The sequence below is a fragment of the Physeter macrocephalus genome, chromosome 9 (genome assembly GCF_002837175.3).
Source record: "Physeter macrocephalus isolate SW-GA chromosome 9, ASM283717v5, whole genome shotgun sequence".
In the NCBI taxonomy this organism is placed as follows: Eukaryota; Metazoa; Chordata; class Mammalia; order Artiodactyla; family Physeteridae; genus Physeter; species Physeter macrocephalus.
In genome coordinates this window covers 26,317,544-26,331,006 of record NC_041222.1, presented here as the reverse complement: position 1 = coordinate 26,331,006, position 13,463 = coordinate 26,317,544, and the positions used below count along the sequence as shown (strand labels likewise).

General features: G+C 47.2%; 1 protein-coding gene across 2 annotated transcripts in view; it reads left to right on the top strand.

Moving 5' to 3' along the window:
- TMOD1 (tropomodulin 1) overlaps positions 1-13,463 on the top strand; it is an 85,006-nt gene that overhangs the window by 23,025 nt on the left and 48,518 nt on the right. For both annotated transcript variants that reach the window (XM_028493786.2, XM_024126155.3), the window contains 2 exons: positions 4,949-5,068; positions 12,996-13,085. In XM_028493786.2, coding sequence (XP_028349587.1) covers positions 4,978-5,068; positions 12,996-13,085 — 181 coding nt within the window. In that variant the 5' untranslated portion in view covers positions 4,949-4,977. The remainder of the gene's footprint in view (positions 1-4,948; positions 5,069-12,995; positions 13,086-13,463) is intronic.

Below are 13,463 nucleotides of genomic sequence, written 5' to 3'. Positions count from 1 at the left end.
CACTTGCCCCACGCTGGGCCTAGAGCAAGCCTAGGCTGAGGGGAAATAGCATTTCAGGCACTACAAAACCCAGCAGGATGTGGTAAGAGCCATAAACTGCTGCAAAGTCCTGAGGAATCTGGATTTTCCCTCACTCTCATTCAAGTGGGGGAATCAGAATAAAGTTCCATTCAGGGTATTTTCATTATACAGATTTGGCTGCATGTGCTGAAGAAACAAGTAAAATAAGAGAGACTTAAAATGGAAGTTTAGTTTTCTTTCACTGAGTAGAGCTGCAGGGTTAGGCATTCCAGAGCTTGTAAGACATCTTCGTTGGCATTAGGAATCAAGACCCTCTCCAGTTTTTCATTCTGCCATCCTTGTAATATATTCTTGTCCTCATGGTCCATCTGACTGCTGAGGCTCCAGTCATCACACCCACATCCCAACTAGTAAGATGAAGGAAGGGAAGATGTCTGAGTCCCTCTTATAGTGTCTTAGAGTCACCACCCTCATGGAGGCACCTGCTGCAGGGGCATAATAAACCATAGGTCTTAAATATTTACTGAATGTTCATCCTAGTCACTGCATCAGTCATTTTCACAGTTCATTTTCCTTTTAGCCATTTCGTTTTCTTTTTAGCCATTTTGATTTGCTGTTTTCCAGATGCACCTCTGGTGAAGGTTATGATACATTTTCTCCCAGATGACTTTGCTGACTGTTCTGCTTATATAGTAGTTGATCTTTGCTGTAAACAATTTATTTATTTATTTTATAAATTTATTTGTTTATTTTTTTGGCTGCGTTGGGTCTTTGTTGCTGCACGCGGGCTTTCTCTAGTTGTGGCGAGCAGGGGCTACTCTTCGTTGCGGTGCACGGGCTTCTCATTGCGGTGGCTTCTCTTGTTGCGGAGCACAGGCTCTAGGCGCGCAGGCTTCAGTAGTTGTGGCACACGGGCTCAGTCGTTGTAGCTCACGGGCTCTAGAGCGCAGGCTCAGTAGTTGTGGTGCACGGGCTTAGTTGCTCCGCGGCATGTGGGATCTTCCCGGACCAGGGCTTGAACCCGTGTCCCCTGCACTGGCAGGCGGATTCTTAACCACTGCGCCACCAGGGAAGCCCCTGTAAACAATTTAAATAACAAAACAAAGTAATACTCTCTGCTGAGAGGTCGGCACTGATCCCATTTTAGGGAATATCCCTCTGAACATTACTCTTCCCACCCCTCCCCGCCTCTGGTCCAAGTCACTATCATCTCTCATGTGGACTTTTGAAGGAGCCTCCTAACCATCTCCTGGCTTCCATCCTGGCCCCACTTCAGTCTATTCTCAATCAGTAGCCAAAATGAGCAGATTTTTAAAAATTGAAGTAAAATTCACATAACATAAAGTTAACTATTTTCAGGTGAACAATTCAGTGGCATTTAGTACACACACAATGTTGTGCAACTACCATCTCTGTCTAGATCCAAAACATTTTCATCACTCCAAAATAAAACCCTGTACCCAATAAGCAGTTACTCCCCATGTCCCTTGCTCCCAACCCCTGGCAACCACCAATCTGTTTCTATGGATTTACCTACTCTGGATATCTCCTATAAATTAAATCATATAATAAGTGACTTTGTGTGTCTGGCTTCTTTCACTTAGAATATTATTTTCGAGACTCATTCATTCCCTTTTATTACTGAATAATATTCCACAATTTGTCCATTGACAAACATTTTGGTTGTTTCCACTTTTTGGCTGTTGTGATTAGTGGTGCTGTGAATATTCCTATACAAGTATTTGTCTGGGTAACTTTTGGGTATATACCTAGGAGTGGAATTGCTGGATCATATGGTAATTCTGTGTTTAATTTTTTGAAGAACTGCCAAACAGTTTTCCCAAGCAACTGCGCCATTTTACATTCCCATCAGCAATATTTGAGGGTTCCAATTTCTCCACATCCTTGCCAACATTTGTTATTTTCCATTTTGGTTTTTGGTTTATGTTATAGCCATTATCATGGTTGTGAAGTGGTATCTCATTGTGGTTTTGATTTGCGTTTGTCTAATGACCAGTGATGTTGAGCATCTTGTCATGTGCTTGGCCATCTGTACAGTTGACTCTCCATATCCTCAGGTTCCATATCCGCAGATTCACCCAACTGTGGATCAAAAATATTCAGAAAAATTCCAAACAGTTTAAAAAGGCAAAACTTGAATTTGCCGCGCACTGGCAACTATTTACATAGCATTCACGTTGTATTAGGTATTATACGTAACCTAGAGATGATCTGAAGTATACAAGAGGATGTGTGTAGGTTATATGCAAATACTATACCATTTTATATAAGGGACTTGAGCATCCAATCCCCCTCAGATACCTAGAGGCAATTGTATATCCTCTTTGGAGAAATGTCTATAAGTCCTTTGCCCATTTTTAAATTGGGTTGTTTTTCTTTTTGTTGTTGAGTTGTAAAAGTTCTTTATATATTCTGAATACTAGACCCTGTCAGATATATGATTTGTAAATATTTTCTCCTCTTCTGTATGTTATCTTTCCACTTTCTTGATAATGTCCTTTGATACACAAAAGTTTTATTTTGGTTAAGTTCAATTGATCTATTTTTCTTTAGTTGCTTATTCTTTTGTTGTCATATCTAGGAATACTTTGCCAAATCTAAGGTCATAAAGATTTACGCTTATGTTTTCTTCTAAGAATTTTATAGTTTTAGGTATTATATTTAAATCATTGATCCATTTCCAGTTGGTTTTTGTGTATGGTATGAGATAGGGGTACAGCTTTATCTTTCTGCATGTGGATATCCAGTTGTCCCACACCACTTCTTTTTTTTTCTTTTTCTTTTTTCTTTTTTTTTCTTTTTTTTTTCTTTTTTTTCTTTTCTTTTTCTTTTTTTCTTTTTTTTTCTTTTTCTTTTTCTTTTTCTTTTTTTCCACACCACTTCTTGAAGAAACTATTCTTTCCCCATTCAATGGACTTGGCACCCTTGTCAAAAATCAATTTGCCATAAATGTATGGGTTTATTTGTGGACTCTCAATTCTATTCCATTTTTTTATATGTCTATCCTTATGTCAGTGTCACACTGTTTAACTTTGTAGTAAGTTTTGAAATCAGGAAGTCTGAGTCCTCCAACTTTGTTCTTTATCAAGATTGTTTTGGTTATTTGGAGCCCCTTACAATTCCATAAGAATTTGAGGACTGGCTTTTCCATTTACAAAAAAAAAAGGAGGAGGGCCATTGGAATTTTGATAAGGATGGCATTGAATCTGTATATTGCTTTGGGCAATATTGCCATTTTAATATTGTCTTCCAATCCATGAACTTGGGATATCTTTCTGTTTATTTAGGTCTTCTTTCATTTCTTTCAACAATGTTTTATAGTGTTCCATGCACAAGTCTTTCACCTCCTTGGTTAAATTTATTCCTACGTATTTTATTCTTTTGGATTGTATTGTAGATGAAATTATTTTCCTAATTTCCCTTTCATATTGTTATTTGCTGGTGTACCCCACTTATCTGTATATGTTAATCTTGTACCCTGTTTTTGTGTGTGTGTGTGTGTGTGTGTGTGTGGAACATTTTCTGCATATAACATCATGTCATCTGTGAACAGAGATCATTTTATTTCTTCCTTTCTAGTCTGGATGCCATGTATTTCTTTTTCTTTTCCATTTGCTCTGACTAGAACTTTCAGTACACAGTTGGGTAGGAGCAATGAAAGCAGGCATCCTTGTCTTGTCGCTGGTCTGAGGAGCTCATTTCCTCACTCTGTCAGGGCCCAGCTCACAGGTCATCTTCCCTGACCACTCTACCCAAGATAGCAGAGCCCACCTCACCCACACCCCAGCCTGGAACTTCCTAGTCTTTTGCTTGTCTTTATTTTCCTTTGTGATTCTTAGTACTCTCTGGTATCTTTACATGTTTGTTTATTATCTGTCTTCTTTCACTAAACTGTATACTGTTCACTGCTGTCCCCCTAGTGCCAAGAAAGGTGCTGGGCACATAGGAAGTATTCAGTAAATATGTGTTGCATGGGGCTTCCCTGGTGGTGCAGTGGTTGAGAGTCCGCCTGCCGATGCAGGGGACACGGGTTCGTGCCTTGGCCTGGGAAGATCCCACATGCCGCGGAGTGGCTGGGCCCGTGAGCCATGGCCACTGAGCCTGCGCGTCTGGAGCCTGTGCTCCACAACAGGAGAGGCCACAACAGTGAGAGGCCCACGTACCGCAAAGAAAAAAAAAAAATGTGTTGCCTGGATAAATATATATTGATATATGTGCAATTTTTCATAAATGGAATTAAATAATTCATGCTATTTTGTAAACTTGCTTTTTCACACAAGATTTAGTCTTGGACATTTTCCTTTCATAGTACGTAGAGATCTCCACCATCCTTTATAATAATAACTGCTAGAACGCCATTGTATGGATGCCCCATAATTTCTTTAAAATCCGTCTTGGTGCACACTGCAGCGACCGACCATCCTCTTTGCTCTCTCGTTCAATTATGAGTCTGACACTGTAAAAATGTAGTGTCCCAAGAGGCATTATATTTTCTCCCTATGCCTCTTTTAATAATCTGAGTGTATTTTATTTATTTGATTTAGAAATGTTTCTAAATTTTTCTCTCATACCAGAACGCTTGTTTAGAGTATTCCAGACCCTGGCATTTTATTATATTTTTCTTTTGTACTTTTTCCTACTTACAGATTGTTAAAATTAATAACCAATGTTTTCAGTAGTGAGCAGTCTCCCTTGACCAAGTTATAAAGTTCTTCTTTTCAAACGTGAAGGGTGCTTTGTTGGAGATCTCTGATTCCCTTTCTTTGGACAAGTTTGGCACCGGCTCCCCAGAGGGAGAAGTTTTAATGGAATCTCGGCATCGAGGGATCCACAGGGCTTTGGGACGGTCCACCCAGGGCCCCAGCGCAGCTGCACTCCCTGTAATGGGCACCCCGTGTGTTTTCAGGAAAAGTCTGGGTCCCCAAGCAGAAGCCGATGGACCCCGTGCTGGAAAGTGTGACACTGGAGCCGGAGCTGGAGGAGGCCCTGGCAAATGCCTCGGATGCGGAACTCTGTGACATCGCAGGTAAGAGGTGTTCCTGATGCTTCCCCACGTCCTCCAAAAGCGTTTGACCCACGTCTGCAGGCGAGCCTTGGATGGTTTATTTCAACATAAACACCCTCTCTGTTTCTAACAAGGACTAGAGGAGATAGAACTCTATTATTAAAAACCGAAATGAATAAAATGGAGATAAAACCAAAACCCTTCCCACCACGAAGCCAGCTGTTGCTGCCACGAGACCCCATCCCAGAGGGGTGTGCAAGGCAGCCTGGGCCCTTCACCAGCCATGGCATCAAATCCTGCTCAGGCCACCTGGGGAGAGAGGATAGAGGGGGGCAGACAGAGGGCTGCCGGCATCTCAGGTCCAGGAGGCTCACAGAGGGCTGGAGCAAGTCATCTGATTTTACCATTTTGCACAGCTTGGAGAGCCGGGCTTGGAGGCGATCACCCCATATCTCATATTTGTACAACACCCTCCATCTTCATGTGTGTTTCCATGTGATCTTCACAAACAGCCCCTAAAACTCCAGAAGGTGGCCTGATATCCAGAGCTTTTTGCCACCTGCTCTTTTCCCCTTTTTACTGTCTGGTCCCTGTCCCACTTGCCCATGTCCCTTCCCCCCGGGCGGTCAGGCTCTGGCCACAGCGTGCCCACCACCATGCTGTGCTCCCTGGCCCAGTGAGGTAGCTGGTCTTTTTCTTTTGCAGTCTTGGGGGCTACTAACCCTCACCCAGATGATGACAGGAGTGTGGATGGGGTAGGGAGAGAGTCAAGGCAAGTGGGAAGGGGAGAGGAAAGACAGGGTCAACTGTGAGGTCAAGGGAGGAGCCCAGACCTGGCTCCAGAGACTAAGTGGACGTTGGTGCCATTAATGAAGGTACTTTAGTCTGCTCAGGCTGCCCTAACGAAATACCACAGGCTGGTGGCTTAAATAACAGAAATGTATTTTCTCAATAGTTCTGGAGGTTAGATGTCCAAGATCAAGGTGTCCACAGTCTTGGTTTCCTCTGAGCCCTCTCTCCTTGATTCCAGATGACCGTATCTCATGGTGTCCCTCTGCGCATGTGTCCCCTTGTGTCCCTTTGTGTGTCCTAATCTCGTTCTTGTAAGTACACCAGACAGATTGGATTAGGACCCACCGTAACAGGCTCATTGACACTTAATCACTTCTTTAAAGACCTTATCTCCAAATATAGTTACAAATTCTAAGGTACTAGAAATTACTTCATTCAACATATTGGAGGGACAAATCAGGACAAAATCAACAATTTTGGAGGGACACAATTCAACCATAACAGTGGGGAGGAGCAGGTGTAGGGGAAATACGGAGTTCAGTTTGGGACCTTTAGAGTTCAGGGTGCCTGTGGGCCACCCAATCAAGGGCAGTTGTACATGAAAGGCTTTTTTAAAAAAATCATTCATTTATTTATTTATTTGTGGCTGCGTTGGGTCTTCGTTGCTGTGCGTGGGCTTTCTCTAGCTGCAGCGAGCGGGGGCTACTCTTCGTTGAGGTGCGCGGGCTTCTCATTGTGGTGGCTTCTCTTGTTGCAGAGCATGGGCTCTAGGCACGCGGGCTTCAGTAGTTGTGGCACGTGGGCTCAGTAGTTGTGGCTTGCAGGCTCAGTAGCTGTGGCGCACGGGCTTAGTTACTCCACAGCATGCGGGATCTTCCCGAACCAGGGCTTGAACCCGTGTCCCCTGCATTTGCAGGTGGATTCTTAACCCCTGCGCCACCAGGGAAGTCCCTACATGAAAGTCTTGAGTTCTGCAAGGGGTCCACACTGGAGATAGAGAGGTGGGTGTCATTAGCATCATCCAGTTCCAGGCAGAGGGCCTGGCATTAGTGGGGACCCGGGGCTCTGGAGGCAAGGGCCCTGGCCGAGGTAGAAGCGTTTGGGAGAAGAGTGGAAATGCGGTGAACGTAGCCACAGTGGAGGCCAGGGAGCCACAAATGGGCTGGGAACCAACGGCCAAATCAAGATGGGCAGAGCCTAACGCAAGGGCTAGGGAGACAGAATGAGGGCTCAGGGCTGGCCGGGAGACTCAGCACTGGAGCCAGAGGCCAGGCGAGCCCGCCAGCGCCGGGAGGCTCAGCGGCCGCAGTGTCTTCTGCTTCTCAAGTCCTCCTGCTTCTCGTGGGTGTCGTGCGCCAGTCCCGACGACACTCTTAGGAAAGAGGAAGAAGGGGCACCAAAGCCAGGTCACAGGGCCTAAGGAGTGAAAAAGGAGAGCCAATGTGTAGACCCTCGGTCCGACAACCCTTTCCTAAGGAGGCAGAACATTTGGGAAAGGACAAAGGGCAGTGGCTTAAAGGGTGTCCGGGCTGAGAGAGAAAGGTGTTCATTTTCACTATGAAGTACGTAGCCGTGAGGAGGTCACCTGGATGGAAATGGAGCACTTAGCTCAGGATACTCAGCTGGTTCGCTTGTCAGAAACCACACAAGTTGCATTAGATCCACATTAGGCTCGGGTATTGTGACGGAACCGTCTCCCTGATGCGGGGTCCCCTTGAGTTCTGGTTAATCTGTGCAGCTGGGCGGTGGGTGAGTGACATGGTTGTCCAGCATCTCCACACTGACTCACCCCAAGGGCTGTTTTTATCCTGGTCCTTCTCCTCCGATCTCCCTCCATGACGTCACTCCCCTTGTTAGGCAGCTCAGAAGGATTATCAAATGACTGCTGTCGGTGCCAAAATAGAGCTGCAATGTTGTGCTAAATTTCTGGGTTGATATCTTGAAACTATTCCTCTTTATTTTTATTGGCGTGACTAATTATTAGTATCTGTTGATGATGCCGTACGCTTCCGCTGTCCGGAAAGGCGAGGGGTGCTGCAAGGCGACACCAGTGTTCGCCGGCTAACCTTGGACACATGTCGTTGTATGTCAGCCATTTGCAAGGTGGCAGTGGAAGGAGGCGCGGAACATTTGTTGACCACCTATGTCCCAGCTGCTGTGGGAGTTGCTTTCCATACCTTGCTGCATTTATTGACCGCAGCAATCCTATGAAGTGAGTTTTATTGATGTCCCCATTTTTCAGAGAGGGGAAGTTGGCACAGTGAGGTTATCCTTGCCCGCGGGGTTTGAACCCAGGCAGCTGGGTCCCACTCACAGCATCACCACCCAGTACAACCTGGATAAAGCCCTCCAGGGTAGGGGAATGGAAACAGAGTGGTGAGAGGGGGTGCATGGCAGAGTCTCATGGAGTCGGCCTGGGGAGGATGGGGCCGAATTAGGAAAGGCTCCGGATGTCACGCAAAAGCATTGACACCCGGGCCTGGGGGAGTGTTGGAAGAGGCCGGATGAAAGCAGGGGCTTGGGCAGAGAGGCGGTGGTGTTTGGAGGACGAGGGGATGTAGGAGGCAGGCCCCAGGTCAGGCCAAGGGCTGAGGTGGACTGCGTCTGGAACGTGGCTCCGAGAGACCAGCTGTTCCTAGAGCTGGGTCAGAGGCCAAGAGGCTGAGATGACGAGACGACACCAGGCTTTCTGGCCTGAGGCATCAGAAAACAGAGCTGGGTTCCTGCAAGGATGCAAGGAGTCAGTTTAAGAGATGGAGGTGCTGGAGGCAGGACATCTTGTCAGAGTGCTGGGTGTGTTGTGGGGAGTAGCTGGAGCCCTGAGTGGGTGACTCATTAGGGAAAGAAGAGGAGGATGCGCTGGGCACAGGGTCTTCAGGTCATCTCTGCTCCCCACAACTCAACTCCCAGGCAGAACATTTCCATTAACTAAGCCTCCGATGACTCTGGACCAATCGTAAGAAAGAGGCCCGGTTCCTGCCCTCGAGGAGCCGAGGTTAAACAAACACTGAGGCCAACGTGGAAGGACAAGTGGGAGTGAGTGTCGGAGGGAGAAAGGGCCGAGTGAGGTGGTGGGGCTGCAAGATGAGAGTGGACACCGAAGCTGAACCGAAAGGAGGAAGAGTAGAGGTGGACTAGGCGGGGAGACGCATCCCAGTGGAAGAGGGTTCGAGCCCTGGTCCGGGAAGATCCCACATGCCGTGGAGCAACTAAGCCCGTGTGCCACAACTACTGAGCCTGTGCTCTAGAGCCCGCGAGCCACAACTACAGAGCCCATGTGCCACAACTACTGAAGCCCGCGTGCCTAGAGCCCGTGCTCCACAAGAGAAGCCACCGCAATGAGAAACCCACGCACCACAACGAAGAGTAGCCCTCGCTCGCCACAACTAGAGAAAGCCCGCACACAGCAACGAAGACCCAATGCAGCCAAAAATAAATAAATAAAAATAAATAAATTTATTTAAAAAAAAAAAGAATGAAGCAGCAAGCAATGTTGGTGTGCTCTTTTTCTCTATCACTCACTCCTGGTGACATGGAGTGTGCAAAACCAAGCAAGGATAAAGTCATGATTTGGTGCTTAGGGCAGGAGAGGAAATACTGGCTTCAGAACCACCAAGCATTCTGCCCAGCAGTGGAGATTTAGCTTGGCCTCTCCCCTTCCTCCTTCCCTCCCTTTTTCCCTCCCTCCTTCCCTCCTTCCTTCTTAGAATTCTAAGCTCCTCTGAACTGCAAAGTTGTTTTATTTCTTCTCAGGGCTGCTATTGACATACATTACCTCCTAGAATATATTGTTATCTGTCCTTAGAATTCTGAAGTTGAGGACAAGTTTTAGAACATTAGACCTGTTGGTGACCTAGTGTGCAGAGGTGTGGGTGGGGACACTAACTTAGAAGCCAGGAGGGTCCTCACCGAACGGTCTTTGACCAACCATTTCCCTCTTGAGCCTGCTGGAAAAGTGGGGACCGACAGTAACTGCCCTGGATGCTTGCTGTAAAAATCAAACAGCGTAAGAAGATGAGAAATTGCCATGTGGCTCTTAAGTCCCATGTGAAGGTAAGAGATCATCCTTCAAACATAGTCCATTTCACAGGTGAGAACACCGAGGACCCAAAAGTAGAAATGACCTGGACAGGGTTACCCAGCAAATTAGTACCAAGGCCCAGACTGGAGCCCAGGTCTCCTTCCTCTGTCCCCCAGCACTTTCTTGTAACCTTCCTGCCTCTACCCTCTCTTTCTGGACCATTACAAGAAGCTATTGTCCAAGCACAAAATGAATTTTCCATTTTCCACCTCTCTATACACTCTAAGCAAGACCAGCCAGCCATATGAGGTTACATCTTTCCTATGATTCCAGCAGCCTTTCCAAACTGTTTTTCCAAACCTAGAATCCCAGCAGCAGCCCAGAACCACCACCAAAGCCGCTCTCTGTATGGGAGCTGGAAGAGCCAGCTCCAGAAGGTGACTCCAGGTGATCTGATTCACCTGCTGCTGACGCAGGCTTCAGCTCGCTCTGCCCACAGAAACGCAGCCTAAATTAAAGCCCAGAGAGCTCAAAACAGTGCAGATGCCTCTCTCCTTACCAGTTCTCCTTAGCGATGAGCAGGCAAGTCTAATTTTAGCAGAGAAGACTCTTAGAATGTGAGAAACAGAAGGTACTTTGAGATCATCTTGTCTTGTGGTTTGTAGCTCCCACTAAGCATCAAAAATCATCCAAGGAGATTAAAATTACATCTCCAGAGATTCGAATCAGTTTGTTCAGGAGGAGCACTGGTATTGTCGTAAAGCTCCCGGGTAATTTGTATATGCAGCCATGATTGAGAACTAGTGGTCTGGTCTCACCCCTCATTGTACAGAGGAGGCTGAAGCCCAGAGAGGGGAGGGGACTTACCCAAGGTCACACAGCATCAGGGGCAGAGTCAGGGCTGGAACTTGGTTCTCTTGAGTCTTCACTAAAGGCTCACTGTTGTCTCTCTAACTAGAAATCGTGTCTAATGAAATAGCCAGGGGAATTTTTTTTAATGAGCAAATGTTTACCAAATACCATCTTCTGGAAGAGGTAGAAGAGAGATAATGTTCTTCCCTGACCTCCGGAAGCCCACAGTCCAGTAGGGGAAGCATGCGTGTACCCAGAAAGCTCTAACACTATGTTGACTATGTACTGTGATAAGGACGCCAGGTGCTGTGAGAGAGCTACAGAGAGAGAAGGTGGAATCCAGGAGGACTCCCTGGGGGAGGAAGCATTATTCCAAACTTAAAGGATGGGGAGGTAGAGTTGTTAGATCAAATATAGTATGCTCCGTTGGATCTGAATTTCAGGTAAATGATGAATAAGTTTCTAATATAAGAAGGTCTCAAATACTGAATGGGATGTACTTATACTAGAACATTTTTCATTGTTTATCTGAAATTACAGTTTAACTGGGTATCCTGTCATTTTTATTTGCTAAATCTCAAAACTCTCCTGGGGGGCATTTCAGCAGTGGGCAGTGCAGATGGAGAGAGGATTGCCAGCAGACAGGCAGCATTGGCAGAAGCAAGAGCATCTGCTGAGCAGTGACCATTTGTGTCGCCGGAGCAGAAAGGGCGTGGGCGAGGGACAAGGCTGTTGAAGCAGGGCCAGCCCCGGGGAGGGCCAGTGAAGCCAGGCTCTGGAGTCACAAGGCACCGTCCTCCCAGGCGGATGCTGCACCAGCCTCATGGTCCTGCACGCCCATCCCTCCCCTCTAGTCAGTGCTCCACATTCAGCCTGAGTAACTGTCCCAGAACTTGAGTCAGACCATCTCACTCCCTGCTCAGGCCACACCTAGAAAAAGACATCTGAGCTTCTTACCTGGACCTAGAAGACCCTGCAGGATGTGACCTTGCCTATTTGAATAAAATCTACTCCAAAGGGTTGTTGTGAAGATTAAGGGGGATGGCATTAGGCAGTGTTCTCAACCTCGGCTGCCCGGTGAAACCACCTGGGGAGCTTGAAAAAAGGCAGATGCCGGGCCCCAGCCCAGGGATTGTGGTTTCATTGGTCTGGGGGAGTCCTGGGCATCAGGAGTTTCAAAAGAGTCCCAGTGATTCTGAGGTACAACCAGACTGAGTGTCACTGATGTACAGTGTACTCTCTAGCCTGACATAAGCATTTGGTGAGGACCTGTTGCCCTCTGCCACATGTCCAACTTCATCCTCTATCCGTCTTCAGCTTCTCCCTCCCTCCCTGGCCTTCCGCTCCCCAAGCCTAGGGCTTCCCGCCCGCCATCCCTCTACCCAGAATGTTCTACCTCCTTTCTCTTAACTTGGCCAACATCTATATTCACCTCTCTCATCCCAGGTTTCTCTGTTCTCTTCTCCCAGAACGCACTGAACTTTTTCTTTACAACACTTAGCATACTCTGCACTTGTTTTTAATCGTGTGGGTACCTGCTTAGTTTCTCATTCCCAGCAGACTGTAACCTACGTGGCAGAGCCCCTGTCTTTCTTGTTTCTCAGTGTCCCCACCCCCCCTGGAGCTGGACACATGATGCTGGCACTCGGTAAATGTCGAACAAATGAGCGGATGAAAGAATGACTGATCATGGGGGGATGTGGTTAGGTTTGCCTTTCCAGAGAGATCTTTCTGGCTGCTCTGTGCTGAATGCTGGTGGGGGAAGATAGGAAGAGGCTGAGGCCAGAGTACTAGTGATTCCACAGCTGTGATAATACAGGCGAGAACTGGTAGGGCCTTAACCAGGACAGAGGTGATGGAGTGGAAGGTGGGAGAGATGAGAGGCTCTGTATAGGAGGGTGAGGATTTAGGGGAAGGGGTGCCATGTGGCTGAGGGTCTACCCCGAGGAACAGGCAGGATGACCAGATGGAACGTGAGCCCAAGGAAGAGGCTGTTGTCGGAAAAGAGGAGTTCCATTTTGGCCAAGTTGGGTTGGACGTGCCAGTGGGACATCAGAGGGACATCTAGGAATCTGAGGCCAGGGACAGAGACACCTGGGCTGGGGATAGAGATTCGAGAGTCACGTCAATAGAGGCAAGAGTAAAAACCAAATAAAATTTAAAAGTTTACATGCAAGTGTTTCTTGCCATTTCTGTGAGCAAAACTTCCTGGGGCATGGAATGTCCGTGCCCAGAAGGCTCTCTGTCTGAGAGGCGCGTCATGGGCCCTTCGTGTCCCCGCAGCTATCCTGGGCATGCACACGCTCATGAGCAACCAGCAGTACTACCAGGCCTTGGGCAGCAGCTCCATCGTGAACAAGGAGGGACTCAACAGTGAGTACGGGCACCCCTCCCTGCCCCCAGCGAGGGCACCTTGGAAGTGAGGGGTCCTCCCACGTCTTGCTGTCTCTGCCCGCTCTCTGGCTCACTGCAGAAGATTTCGAATTCTATAAAGCCAAATCTATCCACTTTTTCCTTTTACTCTCCTGGGATTTTGTGACTTATTTACGAAGACCCTCCCCATCCCAGTATTAACAAAACATCCTCCTGTATTTTCTTCTGTAAGTCTTAGAGGTTTACTTCTTTTTTTTTTTTTTTTTTTTTTTTTTTTTGCGGTACGTGGGCCTCTCACTGTTGTGGCCTCTCCCGTTGCGGAGCACACGCTCCGGACGCGCAGGCTCAGCGGCCATGGCTCACGGGCCCAGCCGCTCC